Source organism: Corvus hawaiiensis, chromosome 8 (assembly GCF_020740725.1).
Source record: "Corvus hawaiiensis isolate bCorHaw1 chromosome 8, bCorHaw1.pri.cur, whole genome shotgun sequence".
In the NCBI taxonomy this organism is placed as follows: domain Eukaryota; kingdom Metazoa; phylum Chordata; class Aves; order Passeriformes; family Corvidae; genus Corvus; species Corvus hawaiiensis.
Window position 1 is genome coordinate 19,447,390 of NC_063220.1, and position 23,718 is coordinate 19,471,107.

The 23,718-nt window shown below is 46.1% G+C and overlaps 1 protein-coding gene across 3 annotated transcripts in view; it reads right to left on the bottom strand.

The window, feature by feature from the left end:
* Positions 1–2,616: 2,616 nt before the first annotated feature.
* SEC31B (SEC31 homolog B, COPII coat complex component) overlaps positions 2,617–23,718 on the bottom strand; it is a 35,329-nt gene continuing 14,227 nt past the window's right edge. The window contains exons 10-27 of one of the 3 annotated variants that reach the window (XM_048310760.1): positions 23,116–23,268; positions 22,150–22,380; positions 20,676–20,750; positions 20,019–20,099; positions 18,981–19,089; positions 18,418–18,596; positions 17,640–17,766; positions 16,410–16,555; positions 14,845–15,018; positions 14,032–14,214; positions 13,128–13,341; positions 12,422–12,745; positions 11,341–11,379; positions 8,434–8,489; positions 7,038–7,184; positions 6,502–6,609; positions 5,026–5,097; positions 2,617–4,490 (exon numbers count right to left, since the gene is read on the bottom strand). In XM_048310760.1, coding sequence (XP_048166717.1) covers positions 4,311–4,490; positions 5,026–5,097; positions 6,502–6,609; positions 7,038–7,184; positions 8,434–8,489; positions 11,341–11,379; positions 12,422–12,745; positions 13,128–13,341; positions 14,032–14,214; positions 14,845–15,018; positions 16,410–16,555; positions 17,640–17,766; positions 18,418–18,596; positions 18,981–19,089; positions 20,019–20,099; positions 20,676–20,750; positions 22,150–22,380; positions 23,116–23,268 — 2,598 coding nt within the window. In that variant the 3' untranslated portion in view covers positions 2,617–4,310. Of the gene's footprint in view, positions 4,491–5,025; positions 5,098–6,501; positions 6,619–7,037; positions 7,185–8,433; positions 8,490–11,340; positions 11,380–12,421; positions 12,746–13,127; positions 13,342–14,031; positions 14,215–14,844; positions 15,019–16,409; positions 16,556–17,639; positions 17,767–18,417; positions 18,597–18,980; positions 19,090–20,018; positions 20,100–20,675; positions 20,751–22,149; positions 22,381–23,115; positions 23,269–23,718 lie in introns of all 3 variants that reach the window. The other 2 variants (XM_048310759.1, XM_048310761.1) reach the window with 2 other exon arrangements.

Below are 23,718 nucleotides of genomic sequence, written 5' to 3' on the forward strand. Positions count from 1 at the left end.
GTGGCACAGCCCGGGCTGTGGCTGCAGGCGAAGGGGAGATGTGGGGCACCTCAGTGTGAGCCCCACGGCCACACGCTGCTTCCGCTGGGGAAACGGCGACACCGCAGCTGCAGAATGTGCTGACCTCAGCAGCGGGTCCCCCCTCCCGGCGCACGGAGCCCTCAGCAGTAAAGGCCCTGCTGCCATTGTGGGCAGGATTGGATGCTTCCATGTATTCATTTCGGTTTAATGAAGGCGCATTCCTCAGAGGAGAAATATTTACATTCAGCTTCCCAGGTGGTCACCTTCACCCAGATGACACACAAACAGGCAGCCCCCTGCTCCCTTTTCCAATCCAAGCCTCTTTAGAGGGCTCGGGAGGAGGGGAGATGGGGAGGGGGGGCTGCTGAGGGAGCAGAATAGAGAAGGGAACAAAATGCTAATAAATCAGCCAGCCAGCCCTTTTCCCCTCCCCTCAGTGGAGTCAATGGAAAGTGTCATTTCACATGCTAATCCCCCTCCGATCTCTTTACAACACCTTTTCCGAAAAGTGTTTGGGAAAAGTCCTTGTGGCCCGTTTACAGCTCCCCGCCGCTTCAGATTCCTTCTTGTCTAAGGCCGCGGCCCCGGTGTGGGTCTCTCCCTCCAGCAGGGCTCCTTACAAAAAACATCTCAACAAAGACTTTGGAGTTCATCAGCCTCCCACTGAAATTCACAGCTGCTGAACAAACTAATCCCCTCTCTTGGCCTTTCTTCCTTTCAATGGGTTCTTGGCTTCAAAGACACTTTGGGAAAGGACTTTGTGGGGACTCACACTGCTCCCTCAATAGAAGTTAGTGCAAGCATTATCTTCAGAGCAAGTGGCTTTACAAACAAATACTGCCTAACAATCTCTGCCCCTCCAGCTCCCCCAAACACACACAAGCCTAGCCTGCAGACATGATGTTATCTGCCACAGGATTAGAGCTCTGTTCTCTGTGCCCAGGGATCCTTTCCTACTGCCCCCTTCCCCCCAAATTCTTTGTCAACAAAAAGGCCTACTCACCCAACTGAAATTGCTTTCTCTAGTGCCCGACTGCTGTGAAACCATGTGCCCACATGGGAGGGGGCAGTGCCCACTGTCCGTAGACCAGAAGCTGTTACCAGTCAGCCAAGAGGGTGCTATAAATGGAGGAGCACTTTCCAGTGGGGTTTGAAGGGTAATATACCACACCAGGGCTGCAGAGACAGGGCTTCTCCCACAAGCCTCTCCAAGACTTACAAGCGAGTCACCTCACTTCCCCCGCCCCCGCTTGCTTTCACTACAAAGACCTTCAGGGACGGTGCTTACAGGGGTAAACATGAAGCAAAACAGAGCAACAAAGGGGCAGGTGGGAAGGACTCACGTCAAAGGTGGGATAAACAGCCAGTCTCTGCGCAAGTCCTGGGTAGCAGCAGCTATGTGTGCTGGAGGGAACTAACATCAAATGTATCTGAGAAATACATGGAAAATCTGTGCTTATCTCTCAGCAGTAGAAGTGGCCTGAGAGAGCAAAGGGCTGGACTGCACAGGGTACAATAACTGAGTCCCAAAAGGCAGCATCTAAGAAATGCCAGGCTTGATCTCAGAAGCTGGGACTTCCCTTATGCACTCATTAAGCAAATGCATGCCACCTGGGCTACCTGTGTTATGACCCGGTTTGGATGCTGCACAAGTGCTACCTTTGAAAATCAGCTTTGCATGCCCCTGCTGGGGGACAGCTGTTAGGCCAGGCTGTTTGCTAACTGCTCCAGCACAAGCTGCAAAAGGCTTGTTTTCCTTGAATGCATGTGCTGTGCCCCTAACACCCAAAACTCTCATAAACCCTGGGCCCTTCCCAGCAACAGCCCTTCACATTTTCACCATCCAAACAATCTTTCCAAGCCTTTGCTTCCTCCCAAGTCATCCAGCCTTGGGCTATGCAATACAGTCCTGCATATTTCAGAGTTTCATGTGTGCTAACTGGCAGGCTTGTACATACATACTAGCTAGCTGACAGGAAAAAAAGTTACATCAGAATTTCTTTCTTTATAAGAAGCAAGTTTGATTCCCCCAACTTTTTCTCAGTAGTACATTTCAATTCAGCCTTCTTACCTCCTTAAAAGATTAAATGAAATCAGCCAACAGATTCCTAAGTTATTAACTAATGATAAGAACTGACAATTCAATGGTATAAATTTCCACACAGGTCCAATCCTTATCCTAGTTCAAGCGCATGGCTTCAGTGGTGTAGCATTTATTTCCAGTGGGAGAGGATGTCATCAAGGGCTCTCTGTTTACTTACTGACATACTTCCAGCTCTTGATGTCAGGTGCAAAATCCCCAACACCACTGAGATTCCCCAAGAGAACCTGAGTCTGGGGGCCTTCTTGTGTCTGATGCAGATAAACATTCACAACTGACGTAGGTGATCTGGAGAAGATCAGTGCTCTGACCCTGCAGCCTTTGGGAGTGGGTAAGACCTGAGGTCTCACCACACCAGGATGGATGCTGCCCATAGCAGCAGAGCCCACAATCTGGTTTGCCTCACACAGTTCTCAACTGCCCCCTCAGTGGGTGGCCATGCAGACTGAGGAAGAACCCTGCAGCCAGAGGTGACAAGCCTATGAAAAAAAGCATCACAAAACACAGCTTTTATTTCACCATTCTGTAATTTCTCAGTGCATCAAACCGCAGCAATAGAAACAACACAGCAGCAACAAGGAGGCACTTTGACCTGGAAAGGAGAGAATGAGACATGTCCTCTTCCTCCCTTCTCTGATTCTCCTCCCTCCTAAGTCTCATGGTAGACTAGGCTGATTCGTGTACGTCACTGAACCGCAGGCCCACAATAGCATTATCACTCAAGCAGCAAGCAGAGAAAGCAGGGGCTGGCTGCATCCAAACCTTGGGAAGAAGCCTCACTCCCAGCTATGGATCAATGATTATGCTGCCTGGTTAGTAAGAAGGATGTTGAGAAAGAAGGCAAGGAGGGAGGAAGAGAGGGAAATATACACACACAGAGATGTGCCCTAAAATCCCATCTGCCTTCCCAGACTTCTTCCTCAGAACAGATATGCTTCATTCATCTATTCCCAGAGGAATTGCCACAGTGATGACAAGTCTCAGCACAAGCCAGATCTTCAAGTCCTGACAGCATCACCTCCTGCAGCATATTTCTACCACCATAGTGCCAAGAGGCTTTTGAGAACCACCTTTGCATGTATCTGTAACTGTAGACAGTATGAATGCACCATACCTGGAACAATGAGCTGTCTCTCCCTGCTCAAGTCTGGGCTGGTCAGGATAGCTCAAAGAAAATCTTTATGGGACTTAAACAATCCCTGCTGCTCTTAAAGTCCCTAGGCCATCTGAAAAGCCTGAAGTAGGAAGCCTTTAGGTAACACCAGTGAGTAGAAGTCCAGCTGTGCTAAAATAAAAGAAGTTAAAAAGGCCAGGAGCCAGAGAGGGCAGCTTTTAGCCCCAAGACAGGATGTGACTGGCTCTGGGGAGAAGTGGACAGAGCACAACCTGCCAACATTCCTGAATGGGAGAGTCCCAGGAATGGGAAAGGGAAATCATCCCTGGACCCGAAACATTATGGGCTTGAGCCTGCAGCTGATGGGGGAAAAGATATAAAGGAAGGTGATAGAGGGTAAACAGGAGACTTGACTTTTAAAAGCAAGAGAGCTGGGTGAAGAAGAAAGAGAACCAAAGCTGGCCCAGAGTAGATTAGTAGTTAGCCCCAGTCGTAGCAGGATATGGGTGCAGAGGGGTGAAAAGGTGAGTCAAGGATAAGAATGAAGAGAAAAAAGGAGCCAGGAGAGATCCTCACTGCAGCCCAACAGAGTGAGGACACACCAGCCTAGGTTCCCAAGGCAGCCCAGCTACCACTCAGGAAGTTTACTCTGCAGCAGGGAGTAGAGCCTGAGGCTCTTCTGTGGTGGTGCTGTAGGTACCAGCCCTGTTTGTTTCCTGAAAAATAAAAAGCAATGTCAACCTAGAAGGGAAGGAGTTTCCCCTTTGTGCTGGGAATATAGGGAAGAAGAAGGACCTCTGTGCAATCTGGACAGCCTGAAATTGGGATCCCTGGGCTGGAAAGTGGCTTCAGACTAGTAAGAAAGAAGAGAGAAAGAACAGTCTCCAGGAGCTGTGGGCACCAGTGGGCTGACTGGAAAGTGGATGGGGCTAGGCGTGCTGGCCTAGCACAGTTCCAGGCACTGGCACAGACCTATTTCTCCAGAGTCAGAAGGAGAGTCCACAACTTGCAGCACATCAACAGGTGAGGCAGTCCACCAGCTCTCAGTGTGCACTGTTCCAGCTGCTCCACACTTTACACATTCAGCTTGCCTGCAATGGTCATGAGGACTTTCAGGATGGGCATGAAACCAGACACTTCACTGAAACTGCTGCTGCTCACCACTTGGGTGTGAACCAGGAGACCTTGTGGGTAGTTCTTAGCCTCAATGCATCGGGCAATTTCATGGAGACCCATGAGGATGGTTGGAGAGAGCTGTGGAGAGGGAGCAGAAATGTCAGCATGTTCAGCAATATAACACAGGTCTCTCTCCCTCCATACCCTTCCTTACTGTTGTCCACTTCACCAAACAGCACCTATACAGTCAAGCACTGGCAGGAAGGATAGTCTGCTTCTTCCCTTGCTTTCCCAGACTACAACAACTGCCAGCTGGCATCAGCAATTGGCATTAGCAACTTCAGAGTTTTCTAAGCGAGTTACACTACACACTTAACCATCCCCAGTTGCCCCTTCCCATCTGGGATCTGTCTATGTGCCAGTATATTTCTTGAAGAGTACAAGCACGTTGCAAATACCTCCTCAGCTCTTCCTTACACTATGTCTGGGCCAAAGTTAGGAAAGAAGATAAAAGGCTGTCTGGATTCATGGTCGCTACAAGGTTTGGCACTCCCCTTGTCTTCCCAGAGAGTATGTGCTGGTTACACTGGTACAGACACCAAGACCCACAACCCAGTGCAAAGGTGGGTTCAGGGAGCCAGCTGGACCACAAGGAATGGTGGCATCTACTTACCGCCTGCTCACGGAGCTTCTCATACAAACACTCCAGCCGCTGCAACGCGTCCTCCAGCTTCCTTCGTGTTTTCTGAAGCAAAACAGGTATTGCTTGTCTGCCAGAGCTTCCAAGCCATCTCTCCAGAGCTCAAATTCTCTCATTCAGTCCCTCCCTTCCTCTTTCGACAGCACCTTATAATTCAGCTGCATCGCAGCCTCTGACAGCCAGGGACTGAGATACAAGTCAGCCATGCCCTCACTCTGCATGTGTACATACATGTACATATATGCACATTCTCTCCCCAGGACAGAAAGATGGACTGCCCCTTTTCCCATCTCCCAGCCTAGGCATTCCTCCCTTCTGCTAGTGCTTGCAGACCACAGGATAGAGTGACTACTTCCAAAGTGTGAGAAACATCCACTAGTTGACCCATGGGGTGCTCAGACAGGCTCACCCTGACTGAACTCAGGCTCGCCCAAGAAAGAGCATCTTCCTGGTCTCCTTAAGGTAAAGAGGGAACCTCTGGGTAACCACCAAGGAAAGTGCCTGAGTACTGAAGCTCTGATAAGACTGTGAGACTGACTTCATTAACCCCATCTTGAATAATCCACTCATGGGTAAGTTATTCCATGAACACAAATGCCTGGCTCTGGGCACTGCTGGAACAGGCCTGGAAGCCTGGAAGTTCAGCTGACTTGCACTGCTGTACAAAGACAGCTATTCAACCACCACCTAAGTCAAGTGCTTAAGCCCAAACCTACAGCCTTTCTGTCCATAGAGGGAACCTTTAGGTTATCCCCCAGACTGTTATGCTGCACTCTCAGAAAGCACAGAGCAAACACACTGGAGATGCTGCTCTAATTGCCTGACTCTGGGACAGCAATCTGGGCTCAGTGTTCATCCTAACATCTACCAAGCAGAGGTATTCTGGAAGGCTTCTTAGTGGCCCCAAGCCCTGGGAAGACTTAGCAACCTAACACAATGTGCAAACACTGCTTTTCTGCTTCCAGACAGTCTGGCCTGACACATTCACCCAATGTGACATATGCCAACAGCCTTCCAGGAACCAAAGTGGAGAAATTACAGTGACATGAACACAAAGATTGTTTGGCTTTCTTTTCCACCTGGGATATCTCAGCCTTTCCCTCTAAGCTCTAAGGATAGCTGGTAATACCAGCTCTGCAGGAACTATCTGCAGATCAAGCCAGTGAAACTGAATTAGCTGAGTAAATTCTTCTACTTCCCTTAAAAGAAAGAGCCAGGAGGACAGAATCATTACTCCAAGAAGGCAATGAGAAGCAGAGGATAAATGCTAGAGACTGTATCTCAGTTCCCAAAGATGAACAAGCCTGCAGCCTAAAGGAAGGAGGCAGATGGAGATTGACTTGGTTATAGGGACAAGACTTTTCCACTCTTTACCAACTGTAAGAAGGAAGCACCAGTCAAACATCTATAAGGGAAAAAAAGTCAAAGATCAGAGAAGGGAGGACTTACTGGATCAGTGGCAACAGCCGAGCAGCGTTGCACCAACCCTTCAAATGTGGCCTTCAAAGCCTGGTGCTCAGGGGGCAGCTCCTTCCTCTCAATGCTCTCCACAGGTAGCTGGTGATACTGACAGACAAAAAAAGCAGCTGAATGAATGCAACAGGAACATGAAAGGCTAGAGCAGGTAGATTCCCCTCCTGAAACTAGAGAACAGAAGGAATTTCACCCCTTCACAAACCCAGAGAATACTGCAAGCACAGAATTAGGTTATCATCTTCAGACTGTGATACAGCTCCAGGCCTCTGGATTCTCAACTCACAGCAGGCTGACAGCCTGCCTGGTCTCCCTCACTCTCTCCCACCCATACCCAGGTGTCATTTTTCCAACCTGGCAACTCCTCTAATACTCAGGCAGAGATGCCTTGTAAGGGCTAGGGAGCAGCATAAGCCCTCTACAGCTGCCAAGCAGTAAGAACCTCAAAAGTTGAGTTATTTTCTACTTGACAAGATGCTGGTGGCTGGGGAATGCCCCACTTTCTCTGATACCTGTAGGCTGCCTTCCTTGGGTGCTCCTGGGGGTGACTGGCCAGATTCTTGCAACCTGGATAGCTGAGGATGGATCCCTTGGGGTTCAGCAGGCAGGCCCATTACTGGAGCTGTGATGGGGGCCAGAGGAGTAAATTTCTCAGGCAACTGTCAGCAAAGGAAGGAAAGAAAAAAAAAAAAAAAATCAAGAAAACTAAGTCCAAGGAAGAAGGGTTGGCTGCCTCTCCACAGAAAAATTCAGCTTCTTTTCTAACTTGAAGAGTTATGTCTTCAGTTCTCAAGATGATGTGTTACACATCCCTGTTCTTTCAGCCCCCTGACTCAGAGAATGGGGCCCTTCCTCTTGCATCCCAGATGAACAGTCAAAGCGACAGCAAGAAAACCCCTCCGGGATTGTTCAATCAAACAGATCCGTTACCCCTGAAAGCACTGGTCCTCAGAAAGCCGCCTGGTCTCTGCAACGGCACGAGTCCTGAATGTAGAGATTAGCAGCAGTGAAGTGTCCAACTGAGCAAGTATTGGGGAAAATCCCACGACATGGGGGGAGATTCCCCTTGCAAACACTTCATCATGCCCCTGCTAAGCCAGAGAGTCATGACAGATTCTCTCCAACAGGGCTAGATCAAAAGGAGATGGCTTTAACAAGAGGCTAATCCTGTTGTAGTGAGCACAGCCTGAAGCAGGTTCCCAGCTATGCTGCCAGAAAAAAGGGCGAGAAGTCTGTTCCAATCTAAAAAAGAGGAGTGGGGGGTGGGAAGGATGCCAAAGAAGCTTCTCGTCACACCTGCCAGCAGGCAGCAATGATAGAAATGGGGTACTGAGAGCATTTGTTGCAGAAAAGCTCAGCTCACAGGCCCTCCAGTACAATCATGACAAGGCAGAGAGCTGCAGGACCAACACGGCAGGCAGCTCACAGCTACACCTGTCTCAACTTCTCTCAGCACAAGTGCCTTATCATTTGGTATCGGCATCTGAGGAAAATCACTGTTGGTCCCACTGAGCTGAGGGAAAATGCTGCCACCAGCTGTCAGGTGTGAAGGGAACGTGACCTCCTCAGCCACTATCAAAAAAATTGTATAGGCAAGGGCATAAGATTAAATCCATACTAACAACAAATTACTGTAGCCAGCCTGGGAAGTACTGACAGAGGATGCAACATCAGAGCTGATAACCATGTCAGAAAACAGCCACCCTGCAGAATAGCATGTGGCTTTGGATGGCAAAGAGTCAAGATTACTTAGACTCCAGTCCTAGCCATGCATGCAGTGCAGACGTAGACAGAGCTACAGGGACAGAGACCTGTGGAGTTTGACAGCGAGCATGTATAGGAATGTATCTGTTACATGGAACTCGCTGGCTAAAAGACAACCAACACATATTGTAGCTTAAAACTTACCTTTTTCTTTTGAAGGCCTCCTCTTCCAGTAGAGGAGTCACTCCAAGATTCCTGAGCTGCCAGGACAGAGGACAAGACACAAACCTCAGACTGTGAGAAGGTGGCTGCAGCAACAATTCATGGTTGCTTGCACAGTTTAGAACTTCCTTCAGGAGAAGGCCCTTTGGCTCCAATTCCCTTGTCATTGCACCTTTAGACTGTTTCAACTGAGGAATTTCAAACCCAGCTCACAGGCCCATGAGATGCTCTTGCTTAGCTTTCCCTTTCTTAATTTCATTCTTAGTATCCAAGTATGTGCACAGCCTTCATGAGGTGATGTCTGATCAGACTGAACTGGCACACACCCACTCCCACACAGAAAACTTTTTCTGGAACTACCTGAAGCTTTCTGGATCCTGTATAAGCTGCAGAAGTCAGCCTCAGAGTCAGGCTGGAAGCTTGGTGGGGACCTGCATAAGTGTGCACCTCACAGTTCAGGAAGTTCTTGGGGTTCTCCAGAGAATTTGGCACTGTGGTAGCACAGCAAGAGCTATGCTGCAGGTGAGAGGGCTTTTCACCAGCACTTACAGGAGTGCTCATGGTGGCAGTCCAAAGCCACACAGGCTGTTCTGATAAAGGCGGAAAGATTTAGGGGTGGGTTCCCTTCCAAAATTATGTTCAGAAACAAAGCTTAGCAAAATTTGCTGACTGCCAAATGGAAGCGAATAGACTTAACCAGTCTGCCTTGGGAGCAGAGGGGTGTCTCAGCAGATGCTTCTGTCGTACTCTAACCTCACTCCAGGTAATTTAAAATCCATCAGACAACATGACATCAAAAGACTTCTGCCCACTCTTCATTCTGTAAAGGTCAAATTGCAACTACCTTGTCTGCTGCTGTCCTCTAAGGGTACCTGCATCTTTAGACAAAACCCCAGTATTAATAACCTCAAGCCCATGAGAGAGGAATAATCTGTGAGAAAACGGAATAATTCTAAGCAGCAATAACAGAATTGCTGGAGCTCAGAGCCACACTTAATGAGCTACTGATCCTGAACTGAGCTTTAAAAATCACAGGGGAAAGATGCAAAAGGTGCTTTATTACTTTAATTACCTTTATTATTAAAATTCTGGCAGCCTCTTCTTGCCCTCCCTTTTCCCATGATTTCAAGACTCGCTCTCTGATGAGTTTGGATCAGTAGTTTAATTAAGTTGGCACCTATTTCTAGCTTGGGGATTCGGTGCCCTAGAACTCTGCTGGCCCCCACTGAGCCTGTGGCCTAGCAATCCTTGGCACTATTCCAACCCAGTGGCACTGTATCCTCACTGGAAACAGCTATTTAAATTATGCTCTTTAAGCCAGGCACTTAATCATCAGACATGAGAGACAAGAGACCCTGTTGCATTTTGCTGGGGTGAAATGCTATCTTTCCTACACTACTTGTGAAATAGGATTTCTCACCATCCCTGAAAGGAGTGCCCCATGGCAGCAGTCTCCAGCAATGCCTGTCCTAGAAAAAACAAGACCACCAGAGGCTGGAATCAGGGATTATCCTGGCCAGAAAGGAGATAAGACAACATGTTGCTGTCCTTCGCCGTGTCCCTGACACTCTCAGGAACTTGGGATTTCTACAAGTGGAGGTGTCTCTTCATTGTGTTAGTAATGATGCTCATGAGCTGTAGATACTATGTTCAGGAATTTCCAAAGCAAGCAATTTTGGCCAGTCAGATTGAATGATTTTACAGTTCCATTTCAGATTAAGAAAAATACAAATTAAAACCAGAACAATAACAGCAGGCAAGAAAGCACTCTCAAGGAAGCCAGTTTGCACTGCTGATCCAGGCATGCTATACATTGCCATTAAAACTGGGGGGAAATGCTGCTAAGGAAAAGGGAATTTCTCAGCAGTGAATTCCTGAAGGGCATCTTCAGCCTAAGAAAGTGCTTGAAATCCTTGTCATGGAATCATCTTCTCTTTAACAGAGAGAAACTGAGGTATTTTGTTTCTCTGCTGAAGGGACAACTCCCTCTCTGGAGTCCCACTTCACACAGCCAGACCTGCTTGGTGGTGTAAGTGCCTGTAAGTACTTGGATTTCCTAAATAAAGCTGTGAGGTTCGTGCCTGGCAGATGGTCCCTCCAAAGAGCACCAATCACTGCAGTGACAGACCACTAAGACATTGAGTCTTACCCCACTGACAATGCAGACTAGAAAATGACTACCCTCCACCACCAGTGAATCCCAAGGGGAGAAATCAGTACTAAGTATCAGTCAGAAAACGCCCTGGGTCCAAATTTTCCCCAATAGTTGAACTAAGATTCAAAGCCAAACCTCACCCTTTAACTAAAGCCAAAAGGGCTTTCCAGCTCCTCTTGGAAGAGAGCCCCCAAATCCTGCTGGGGAAGCTCTACTCCACCACTGCTTCTGCTGGGACTCACCTCTTCCAAACCACAGGCAGAAAGCACAAGAAAAACTGTGCACAAGGCTGGGAGTGTAACAGGGAGAAAATGAGTGATAAGTTAAAACCACTGGCCCGTTCCTTGCTTAGAGAACCAAGACAGGAAAACTGTCTGCTTCCCTGTCCTGCTGGCCCAGCAACTGCCTGAAAAGACAGAGACTGAAAATGGTCTAATACCTCCAGAACTGGAGGAAAATAGAGAAGGAAGAAGGGGGAGACCCTGTTTTCTGTACCTAAACTAATGAGTAATAGCATAGTACTTTTATTTCACTTCCAATATCCCCAGCTGTCACTTACTAGTCCTCAGGACAGGTCTATTCCCTACCCCAGCTGTACAGCTCCCCAGGCATGCAACAAAACCACAAACAGCAGTGAGCATGCACCCATGCGCACACATCAATACATGCACACATTTCACTAGAAGCAGCAACACTGCCTGCCCCACAGGTCTGGAGATTTCTCTGGGTACTACCTGCATGATCCACGTGGGGATCTAGCCAAGGGAAGAAACCTGAAAATCAAGGCAGGGTGGAAAAGGCATGATCACCAACAGCTTTCACTCACTGAGTAATTTCACTGGACTATTATACCAAAAAGCTTTTCAGGAAGGAATTTGTCCAGCTGTAGCTTAGAGCCTTTGTGTGTAGTTCCCACAGACTTCACACAGTGGGATTTGCTATCCTTGGTTAAACACAGGTCAGCAAAGGATTTCGGGTGAAGGCAAACATCATAGCCTCAGTTCCTTCACTCTCAGAATACGTGTGGCTTGGAGAAGCATCTGCTCAAAAATCTACGGATTGTCAGCCTTGTTGTTAGGGATCTCCACAGCCTGGCTGAACCTGTTCCTTGAGATGGCAAACAAAGCATTAACAAACACCAGATATGGTGATATTCTGGGAAATAGAAGGAATGCCCATCCATGGGGAACTAGGTCCAACAACCCTCTTTCTCTTCATCATGCTAGCAAGGACTTCACATGCCAGACTGGATTCAAACTATAGACCCAGAGGGGTCTACAACACTGCAGAGAGGAATCCAGAAGTGATTCCCAGACAAGCCCTTTATGACAACAGGAAAAAAATGGGAGCACTGGAGTACAGCAGACAGAGGAATTTAATCCTGAAGCTAAGTAAGGGGTATCTCATGGAGAGGGAAGCAGCACCCTGCTCTCCCACCATTTCAAATGCACTTCTCATGTAAGTTGCATAAGCAAGGGCGGGATGAGCAAACCTTCCACCAGGAGTTCCAAGGGAACCACCACCCTTTCTGTCAGAGCAGATGCCTATTCAGGGTGCATGGAGGACCTGAAGAGACAACATCTTGCAACCGCAGCCTGGGAGAAAGAACAACTGAACAGGCTGAATGCAACTGTTACCATTGTTTTGCTTCACCACCACAGCAAGACTCAGCACTCTGTGCCTGTAAGGTTTGCCTCAGCACTACATCCAGCCTCTGTGGGGACAGACCAGACCTCAGAAGATCCATGTCCATCATGTACTACAAACCCCATCTTGGCTTGTCCTGGACACACAAGTCACACAAGCAGTACTTACCTGTGGGAGGAGGAGGAATGGCTGCTGGCAAGGGTTTAGTAGATGGAGCTCCAGGACCACCCTGAGGATAACCCATGTTCATGGGGCAGTTGAAAGGTGCTGAAGAGTAGTCTAGAGGAGACTGGCTTGCCACAGGGAGAGGACAAGCTGCAGAAAGCTGAGATGATGGGACTGAGGCTGGAGTGAAGAGGGCAGGTCTGGGTGGTGGAACACCAGGAGACATAATGGGCATGGGCTGTCCTGGCAGAGACGGCTGGCTGGAGAAGGGAGCAGGACCAACAGGTCCGACTCCCACTGGTCCAAATGGCTGAGACTGTGGCACAGCTACAGACAACAGAGAGTGTATCAGCATCACTTGTTTCATGTGCCAACTACTCACGACACTATCCTTCTTGGTAGTAAGTCTTCCCTTCTTCAAGCCATACCGTTTAATATCTGTGTCCCCCCTAGCCCAGGCTACATCACTCAAACTGTCACCAAGCCAGCTGTGGCTTTTCCACCCCTATGTATGCTTAGTATCAGTGCACATGCAGCAACAGTCGCTACAGCTAGATGTGTCAGAGGCACTGAGAAGATTGTCAGACGGCTGACTTGTTCTTTGTCAGTACAACAGGCCTGTGAGGAAAAAAGTACAGCAGCCACCCATATTGAAGGCTTTAACCTCAGGAAACCTAGAAAATGGACACAACTATCAGACAATGCTTACCTGGCCCTGAGACAGTTGCTGGATTCAAGCCCAAGTTGTACTGTGGGTACGGGTGTCCTCTGGAATAGACACTTGTTTGTGGACCTGTGCTGGCTTGGGGAGGGGCAACATGGTGAGGTGCCATGGACATCGCTGGCACTGGCTGAGGTGTGAAGAGGGAAGGCACTGAAGGCTGAGATGGTGCTGAAGGGGTAAATGATGATTGATAGTTGGGCTGCAATTAAAAAACAAAGATCTTGCAAATGGCCAACAGAGTCATATGTATACACATAATAGCAGATGAAATTTCTATCCCTGTCACTTCTCAGGCAAGAGAACTTGCTGCTGCTGTTGGTGCCCTGGATGCACTCGATCAAAGGCCTTTCCCACCACATAACTTGCTCAACAAGATGAGCACCACACTCTTCAGAGTATTCTCCAGCTCTCAAAAGGATTAGTCCTCAGGAGCAAGCTCCCATACAGTGACTTCCTGGAAGCACAACCGGACGAACAGAGGAACAATAATGGAATAATAGAGGTTGGAAGCAAAACTTTGCAAACAGTCTTCTTGTGCAAGAACTGAGATTAAGCCATACTACACTAATTTTACTAAGATATGAGGGTAACATGAGCATAGGAAAATGACCACATCCCCTTTCACCCTAAGATTTGAGATCTCAGTGGATCACTACACTAGTAACATTCTCCTCTAGGGACTGCATGTAGGACAGGGCTTTGTGAAAAGATGCCAGACAGCTCACTTTTGGATAATCACAGAGCTTATGTTTGCTCCAGTGAAGGACATCACTGAGGAGTTCCTCAGTGTCTGCAATTTATGTCATCTCATATTACTTCACATGCCTTCCACAACCCAGTAGCCTTCCTCCCTCCTCCCAAGCCATGAACACCTGAGTTTAAGGCCTACCTTCTCTGGATGTCTGGGACCTGCTTTGTGGGTTGCTCCTTCAAGGGTGGAACCACTCTTGGCTGCTGGGGCTTTACTGACCCCTACGCTGACACGAGTGTAGGGAAAAGGGGGTGGCTGCTGATCACCCACATTGTCTCCTTGAGCATGAAAGAGCCGGTCTCGGAGCTGTTCAATCAGGAGCTGAAACAAACTGTGCTTTAGAAGAAGCACCTTGAGAGCCCCAGATGGAAAATGCTGGGGAGGCATTTAAAGTAGATCCTGACCTAAAGCACTATGAATCAAACTGCAAAACTAACCATCTCCCCAACAGCCACCAGGAAAAAAACCTCAGCAAATGGTAAATGACAGTCTGGGACATCACCTGCCAAACTCCCAAGCAGATGAAGTCTCACTGATCCTTCCTCCAGTCCTTAGAGTATTCCTTCCTCAAACCCTACCCACATTTAGGCACTAGATGGATTTGTTTCAAACTGCCAGGTGACCTCCCCATTCCCTTCCTCTACCAGCTAGTTTCAGGAGGAGAGGCAGCTTCCCTGGAGAGCTGCTTCCTAATGTTGTTTTCCATCGTCCATTTTACAGTTCTATAGCTCTTTTCCTTTTCCCTGAATCAAAGGCACTACAAAGAAAATGCAAATGAAGACAAAACCCATTTCCTGGAACACCTTCCCCCCTCCCCCTCTATTCTCAAGTTAGCATAACTAAGGTGAAACCTTAAGTCCTGATGCATGTCAAAACCCCAGCTCTCTCATACAAAGCACCATTTCCCCCCGCTATACTACTCTTTTCCACAACAGCTTGCTGCTCACTCACCTCTTTAGAGCTGCTGGGTAGGTAATTCATTGCAGCTCCCAAGCATCCTTGTGATGCCAGGAGATTGGCATATTGGGTGATTCGTTCTGCCAAGACAGGGCCTGGTGCTGGTCCTGCTGTGCCTCGGAGCATCTCAATGGATCTGCTCAGCACCATTACCTTCTCTATAAGATCCTGAATAAGCCAGGGGGAGCAAAGAAATAAGACTGCTCAGAATCTGACTAGCTTTACTGGTCCATCTCACGCTGAGACAATACCAGATGGCCCTCCCCACTTTCAGCTGACATTGGGTCCAATGTGGACAGAAGTTACTTCCACTCTGCACCAAATACTGTCACTGATGACCATTTCCTCAGGTGCACTTGGAGAAAAACAGGAACCAAGAAGCAAACCCTGACATTGCTACTTTAACAGTAAGGGAAGAAAAGAAAATCAGAAGCCACAAGAACATTTCAGTCAACTGTAATCTTTTTACTAGGAAGCTACTACTGTTACAAGCTCTCAGCTTGGAAGAGGAAGGCTTAAAACCATACCAAGAGAAATGCAAAAAAACTACTGTTGCTGACAAAAGGACCAGAAGGTTTTTAGTTACTCAAAACTCCTTCGACTCCTAGAAATCAAAGGAGTGTTTACAGCTGTGGAATGATACGTGCTCATATCTGGCAACTGGGAGGAGGCCAGTTTCAAAAACAACCAGGAGTGCTAAAGATGCCTGTTTTTGTTGCTTTCACTTACTAGTGGGATTACAAAACCAGGGAACTCCGTAGCAGAAGGCATTATCTACAGATATCCAAGTGGAAGACTTGTCTAGCTCATTCTAGCAAGTGACAGACACAACAGGGCTTAGTGACTTAGGTTTAAATGTAATACTACTGAGATTAACTCAGTTGGTCAGAGCATGGTGCTGGTAACACCAAAATTGTGGGTTCAATCCTCATATGGGCCATTCACTTAAGTGCTGGACTTGATCCTTGTGGGTCCCTTTCAACTTGGATTATTCTGTAATTCTGTGAAATAATCAATAGGAATGAAGAGAGGTAGGTAAAAACATTGACTTAGAAGTACCGATTCATCTGCAAGATGCGATTCCCCCTACGTGATCATTTTACTTGCAGTGGGAATAACATGGTCCAGACTTCATTTTATTTTGCTAAGGCTATTCTGAAGGTACAGCCAGATAACTGGAACATTAAGTTATACATGATAAGCACAGCAGCAAATGTACTCCCAGGCTACTACCAGTAAGAAAACAGGTACAGCTCAAACTTCCCTGAGAAAAAGGAAGCTCAGAGATGACATCAGTATGTAAGAGAAGCAGGTAGGCTGTAACTCCTGTCCATGGCTGGATTTATGTGCAATGTAAACACACAAACACTGAATGATTAAGAGAGCAAGCCTCCTTTCAAAGTAGGCCCACAATTCAGGCTAGAAGGAGATACCTTGGTGAGTACAAACAGGTCTCCACTGTCTGCTGGAAACCAGATACTCTGATGGGATAATGCAAACAGTTCAGGGCTACCAGACTGGCCTAAAGAAGAGTCAAACCAACATTATAGCACCTGTACCTGTAGGGCAAGCGGTGACGAAGTCTCATGGTTTTTTACCCAGCATTCCACCAACCTCTCCACATTTCCTGATGAGATATAGCAGAGGCAGGCGTCATTGGACAGGGCTGCATCTCCCTCTGACTCCAGGCGGGCACCCAGCACATCTAGAGAGGAAGAGATGTAGCCAACATTTAACACACTCCCCTTTTGAAGAGCTCATTAACCCCGATGTTTTGGATCTGCACCTAATTAGAATCATAGAATCATTTAGATCAGGAAAGACCACTATGATCAAGTCTAACTATAAACCTAACACTGCCAGGTCCCACTAAACCAAGTTTTTAAGTGCCACATATACATGTTTTTTAAATAACTCCAGGGATGGTGACTCCACCACTTCCCTGGGCAGCCTGTTCCCAATGCTTGACAACCCGTTGAGTGCAGCTGGTTTACCTAATGCCCAATTTAAACTTCCCCTGGTGCAACTTGAGGCTGTTTCTTCTTGTCCTATTACTTGCTATTTTGGAGAAGTACAACCTCCTTTTGGGTAGTTATAGAAAGCAGTAAGGTCACTCCAAACCTCCTTTTCTCCATGCTAAACAACCCCAGCTCCCTCAGCTGCTCCTCATAAGACTTGGGATCTAGACCCTTCACCAGCTCCATTGCATAACTGCTGGATAACACAGAAATGGGCATCAGGAAGGAACCCCAAAGCCAACTTGGTTGAAAAAAAAGTACCTTTCCTACATCTGCCAATTTTTGTATGTCTGCCCAACACATAAAAGAAAGAAAGGACAGATGAATTCAGTGAAAAGGTCCAACACCTTTTTTTTTTTTTGAATTTCCAAAACAGGTGTGGGAATCTCCAGGCAATAGTAGGGTGCTCAAACCTGTTTTAGATGGAGTGAAGCCCACTGAACCTTTTACTGTAAAGGAAATACCTTTCTCTATGGAATAAAAATCACTTTCTTCATGTCTCAGCTTAGTGATAGCATCTATCCTGTTTTTTTCCATGCTACTCCTAGAGGGCACAGGAAATACCCACATATGTAACTTCACACCATGATTCTCAGCTACAGTGTGCATCTATCATTCTCCTGACTCAACAGTCCACACTTATTTAAGTTCCAGGTAGCTGTAATGGGTAAGAAGTGCTTTCCTTTCTTAACTCTATCCACTTCTTTCTGTAAGCAGTCCAGAGGTACCCCCTGCAAGGGAAATTGTATCAAAACATATTACACTTCATACCACAGAGCTGAGTGTAGTCTTCATGCTTTGAGTATGTTAACAAGATGGCCAGTGCCTCCTTCCAGCTCTGTAGATCACACGTGCAAACAATATCTTGCCAGTTCTGCTGCACAATGCAGGAAAGCAGCTGTAAGGGAAGCAGAAGGCCTGTCAACCACTGAAGACAAAGATAAGCTCACAGCCTAAGCAACAGCTCACTTTCAAACACACTTCCCACTATGCAGCAACTACCTCACTGTACGTTAAGGTCCAACAATCTCAGCATCCCTGTGTTAACAGTAATTGGAACCTGATGCCTCTAAGGAAAGTAAAAATGCCCAACAAAGCACTTCAAAGAATATAGAAACAGCCATACTAGACAAGACTAAAGATCTAACACATATCTTGTTTCAGAGCAGCTGGTATCAGTAACTGGAACACAGTGTTAAGATATCCCAACCTCTGTTACACTTTCATTCATAAATTAATAAGCTAGGAACTTCCTAGTTGAGCTGTAAAGGAGCAGTATGCACCACAGGTTACAAGCACGAGAAGCTGAGACAGAAACCATTAAAAAAAAAAGGACAGAGAACACAGACACACTATGTAGACAACATAAAGTTGTCATAAAACTACCACGATATTAGAGTAAATGTCCCATGATAGGAAACATCCAGATTCTGCTGACATTCTACTTCCTGCATTATGGAAAAAGCATTTCCACATATATTCAGAGAAAAATTTGCCAGGACAGTGGACACCTTCCCCTGCTCAGTGTACACACAAAACCATCGCTTACCACAGAGAGATTTGTTTTCCGCTTGGCAAAGTAGCGCTTCTGGGTTTCCTTTAGGAGGTTCTCCCCACCAGCTATAGCTAAAATGATGGCATCAGCAAAGCGCTCTGCTCGCATGCACAGCTCCACTGCACCCTCAAAATTCCCCAACAGAAGGGCTTGGCTGATGAGTCCATCTGTATCTACAGAAGTGATAAGTAGAGTCAACCCAAAGGGTTATCACTCAGGTGCACTGATGATGCTTGTTTTAAAGAGCAGGCAGTAAAAAGCAGTAACAGCTAAAAGCCCAGCTAAAGGAAAATTTGGAGACCCAAAAAAACCCACTGACTTGACTCTAAGTCTTCCATCATCTAGAAGATTCTTCTGTATTTTTAATGGGTCTCTTATCTGGGAAAAGTATTTCTCTGCTCAATGAGATATGCTGCATGACACTTGAAGGGGTCATGTGTTTTAAAAGTATCCGTCTGCTGGAGTGAACCAGATTCTTCCTGGTCCCCCTTAATTTTCTGGTTCTCTCTCCTCTCCCCTTTTCCTAAGAGGGCAGAAATACTCTTCATGTAACGTACCTTCTGTGACAGGAATCTCCAATGTGCTCATATTCTGTGGGATGAGGTTATCAAAAAAGGCTGAAGAGGAAGAAACAGCAGCTACATCATCGCTGGAATTCATCAAAAGCTGTGCAAAAAGTGCAAGAACTTATTTCATTCACTGCAGACACAGATCCTACCCAAAACAGTTTAGTGGATCACAGAGTGGGACAGGGCTGCTCTCCATTTCGTTGTGCATGCTCATATAAATCTAATTTCAATTTGGAAACTCCTGTCACTGCACTATCAATCTGCACAGTTTCACAAGGGCAGTAACAAGAGCAGTGCTGCAACTAACAAAGCTTAGGAGAATGATGGTGCAAGACCTGCAATGCCAACAGCACTGCTGGGCAGCATTCATCAGCTCAACCATCTGCCCCTGAGCAAGCTGAACTATTTTGGAGGGAACAGAGACAAGACCAACAAGTAAAATCTATAAATAACAGGTTGGATCACAGCCATGCCTGGTGCTCTACTGAAATGCAGGACACAATTGCTACTCCTAAAGTATCTCAGCCAGTGTTTGAGGCTTGTGAAGAAGATTACTAATCAGAGGACATAAGTTTTAGATACCTCAGAGGAGAAAAATGTACAGTGTACCAGGCGTTGGAAGGCATCTGAAGATGGACATCTCAAAATTATGTGAAAATACATTTCAGAGGACAGAGGTGAAAAGGAAAGAAATACCACAGCAGAAGCTTCACAGAGGAAATCCAGAACAGTAGCATGAAGTTAAGCTGCGGTGAGGCTAATTCTACCACTGAAGAAATCAACACAGAAGCAAGCCTTCTTCCAGGAATAACAGCCAGGAGTCCTTCTTCCTTGTTCATGGATTAGTTTTAAAGCCAGAAGGGAAAGTTATAATCATTTAGTCTGACCCTGTGAGGGTCTGACAGGCCTGTGAACTGCCCTCTGCAATGCCGGCACTGAGCCCAATAAGTTGCGGTTGGAATTAGACCTTGCAGTTCATTCTGCCCTCCTCTGCTCTCCCAGGCTGGCAAGAGGTACAGGACATACCTGATCTGGTGCAGCATTTGTACCATCTGCCTCAGGACGAGGCTGTTTATCTGGGATCCCGTTACTCAAACATGAGGCAATCTAGAAAAGTAACAGACACACACAGAGTATCTAAGTCTCTATCAAAGTAAGCACCTGGACAGCAAAACTACCAAGAAACTGCCAAGTCCCAGAAGCAATTCTCCCAGCTCTTTCACCTGTTGGAAAACTTCCACCTCACCCTATTCCTGGCTGGCTGCCTATCAGTGGCTATTTATTCCTTTCAAAGCATCCATCAGTGCTATGACAGACTGTCTCCACCTGTCACCTTCTTCCCGGTTAAGGAATCTCCTGAGATGCAGAGAGCTGAATGCTAAAAGAAGCTCTCACAACTGCACTGTTGTTAAACATTTCCCAGTGCACCAACAACTGAAAAAAAGATAAATGGGCTCAAGACCCCTTTGGTTTGATTCATTACACCTACAGTTACACCCTTACAAGTGCTTGCATTTGCTTTTTAGTGGGGTATACTTCACATGAGTCCCAGCTGAAATTTCATACAGTTTGGTCTTTCATGTGCTATGAGATCACTTGCTCAGTTCCAGTTGGGACCCTACAAACTCTCCTGCAGTAGCTTTAGTCATGCAAAGGTTTCTCTCTATTGGAAATACCCCTTACCTTTTTTTGCAGATCCTCTTTACTGTAGCCCAGCAGCTTGAGAAGTTTAATCCTGGAGTCCTGCTCCAAATTCACCTGAGTCCCAATGGATATTAAAAAGATAAAAAACATGTAAAATCATGGACATCTACACATTGACAATAGTTAGCTCCTTCTGGCAGCAGCAAAGTTTAGAGCTCAGCTTATAGATAAAGAACTCAACTATGAAAAGTCCACCTAATGACTATTGTGGGAACATTTACAGAATTTAAGTTATAATCACAATAAAAGGGCAAAACTCAAGTTTGCCACAGTTACAACTGAGATACAATTGTGTATCAAGACCATGACTGTAACCTGCCCAGTGTCCTTGGTCATCAATTCCCTGGATAGTTTAGGAACAGCCAAGCTAATCTCTTCATTGAGAAAATTGACTGATTTGAGTCTGGATGAAACTGAGACAAGGTGGTTGCCTGAATTGCTAGCTGGCCTCACAAGAATTAGTTAACTGTTACAGAAGCTCCCTGGATGAGGATTTCAGACTATCCAAAAAATTCCCACCGGCTGCACATAGCCTAATTGATAGGCACTATTTATATGCTTTAATGCATGATTAGCATTCTGCAAGGAGAATCTGCCTGTCTCAGTCAAGTCCCATGCTGCTCCTACTACACAAATGATCAAACTGTACATGGATAAGATACTTGTAAACAGTCCATTTCAGAAACTGTTCCTGCAGAGGCAGGAATGGTGCTGCAGGACACTTCTTGTACAGAAGCCTGGTTTGTACTTTAAGACAATCAATTGTAATAGATCCTTTTAGTGCTGGAGTGGTCTCTTGGAACCACACACCAGATGGATTATAAAAAGTGACTAAAAATGACAGTTTGATGTGTCTCATTTGATGCAACTGAAGACATTGTGGCAATGGAGACCACTGTCACCACCTAGACTAACAGCTGGCCATCCTATTCAAGATTCTCTATGCAAATATAATACTATGGAAAAGATCCCAGTATTTTGCCCTCCACACAGTCTGCTATGAGTGTCTGTACACCCCTGCCAAGACTAAGCCTTGCCTCTTCAGAAGGACGACCACCTCTTATTACCAAACTCTCACATTACCAAATTGTCCATGAAGGCTAGTCAGTCCTCATGCCACCACAGCTCTCTCCCTTGTTCTGGGGTATCTCAATGCTCATTTGGACTTCACCTTGAAAAATAATAATGTACAGCTCCACAGGTAGCAGGCAGATACAGCTTGGCAGTGTGTTGAGATGAAAACATCCTGTTTCAGGAAGCCCAAACAAATCCACTCCTAATGAAAACCAAGACAACCTCCAAGACCTCAACTTTCTTTAGATAAGTAACTAGTCTATTCATTCAATTCCATTTTATATTTTGAAGAACAGAAATATAAATGGCTAGAGAGGACCATATTCCACCCCAGGACCATAAAAGAACTGACCTCTGTATTTCACCACAGCCATCCTACCTTCAAGAAGTTCCAAAGGTTCTCATCAAATGGTAGCTTGGCTGTCTGGATCTTGCCCTGGCAGTAATCAAGGAGGTTCCCTGACTGCAAGGCCATCTGCAGTTCTTTGGATCGGAGTAGGAATTCAGTTTCAGTAGTGACTTGACTGATGAATACCTGGTGTGGGTAAGTCTGCTGCATTTGCTGTCCAGGAGCTTTGGTAAGACCAAAGGTAATCAGTTTTCCTCCAAACTGAGAATAACAGAGGGAGACACAGTAAGTATTCTTATAAACAAAGGTAAAAGCTACTCAGTTCTTCATTTAGCAAGGCAGACCCAAGCTCCAGCAGTGATCACAAGGAACCCAAGAGTTTAGTGTGTATGGACAGTATGAACATTGAGGGAGTTCACAGTATGAGCCCTTCAGCTGAACACTGATAAACTTGACGCTTGTGCAGATCCAGTAAGGCCTAGCCAATTGTGAATGCCAGAGAGGCACAGAGGAAAAAGTACCATTTGGAACTGTTAGTTCTTCCGTTACATGGAGAGGCAGACTGCAATGATAAAAACTATCAGGTGAAGAGCAGGCACTAGACAGACAGAGAACAAGTCAAGCAACAGGCTAAAAGAGCAATTCAGCCTTACAATCTAGGAGCAAAGATGTGAAGAAAATTAAATGCCTGGATAGGAAGGAGACAGAGAGAAAAGAATGGGAATGCATGCCAGCCTACAAGGACAGCTTTTACGAATTTTTCTTAGATTTGTTAACTCCTACTTATAATCTCCCATTCTCTGCTACAGGACTCTTTCTTGTTGGAAATATACCTGAATGTAGAGAGTAAACAAAATTCACTTCATGGGACACCACAATGCACCTTAAACAGGCATTAAACCAACTAGCAACAGGTTTCTCCAGTGAAAGAAAAGGATTGTGTCACATGACAACACATCTATTGCATTTTCAGCTAAGGATGCTCCATTCACTTACGGCAAATGAAACCCCCACAGGTCTGCGAATCCACTTGGGTGGCTTTTTTAATGGTGGAATCAAGGTAGTCTGAGTTACTTGCTCTGGCACCTGCAGAGGAGGAAGGCTCTGTCCTGTGCCAAAGGGATCCAGGTTGTTGAAGGAGGAAGAGATCTAGAATCAGATGGAAATAGGAAGAAATATAATTCAATTCCTTTCTGTATGGAGTAAGCACAAAAAAACATTGCTTAGGAATTAGTTACTTTCCACACTGATGAAGAACGAGGCTAATACAGCACCTCCTTCTGGAATAACACCAAGCCCCGATGCAAGAGAAATGGCATTTCAAAACAGTTCCAGAAAACATTTCTCAAGGAATTTTTTACCCTAAGAGATTTTCAAGTAATTTTTCCTTAGCAAGATGCAAATTTCCTAACAAACACTGCTAGGCCTAGCACCCAGCTCAAACATAGCAGTTGCAAAATTACTTGTTTTATGCAAGATAATGACAACATATGGTCAAAAGTTGTCCAACTTATTTCTTGTTTTTCTTACAAAGGAATTCTGACTCCCTTTTTGTTGCTGGAGTCTTTCAAATGGGTTCATTTCAAGGACTGTCTCAAG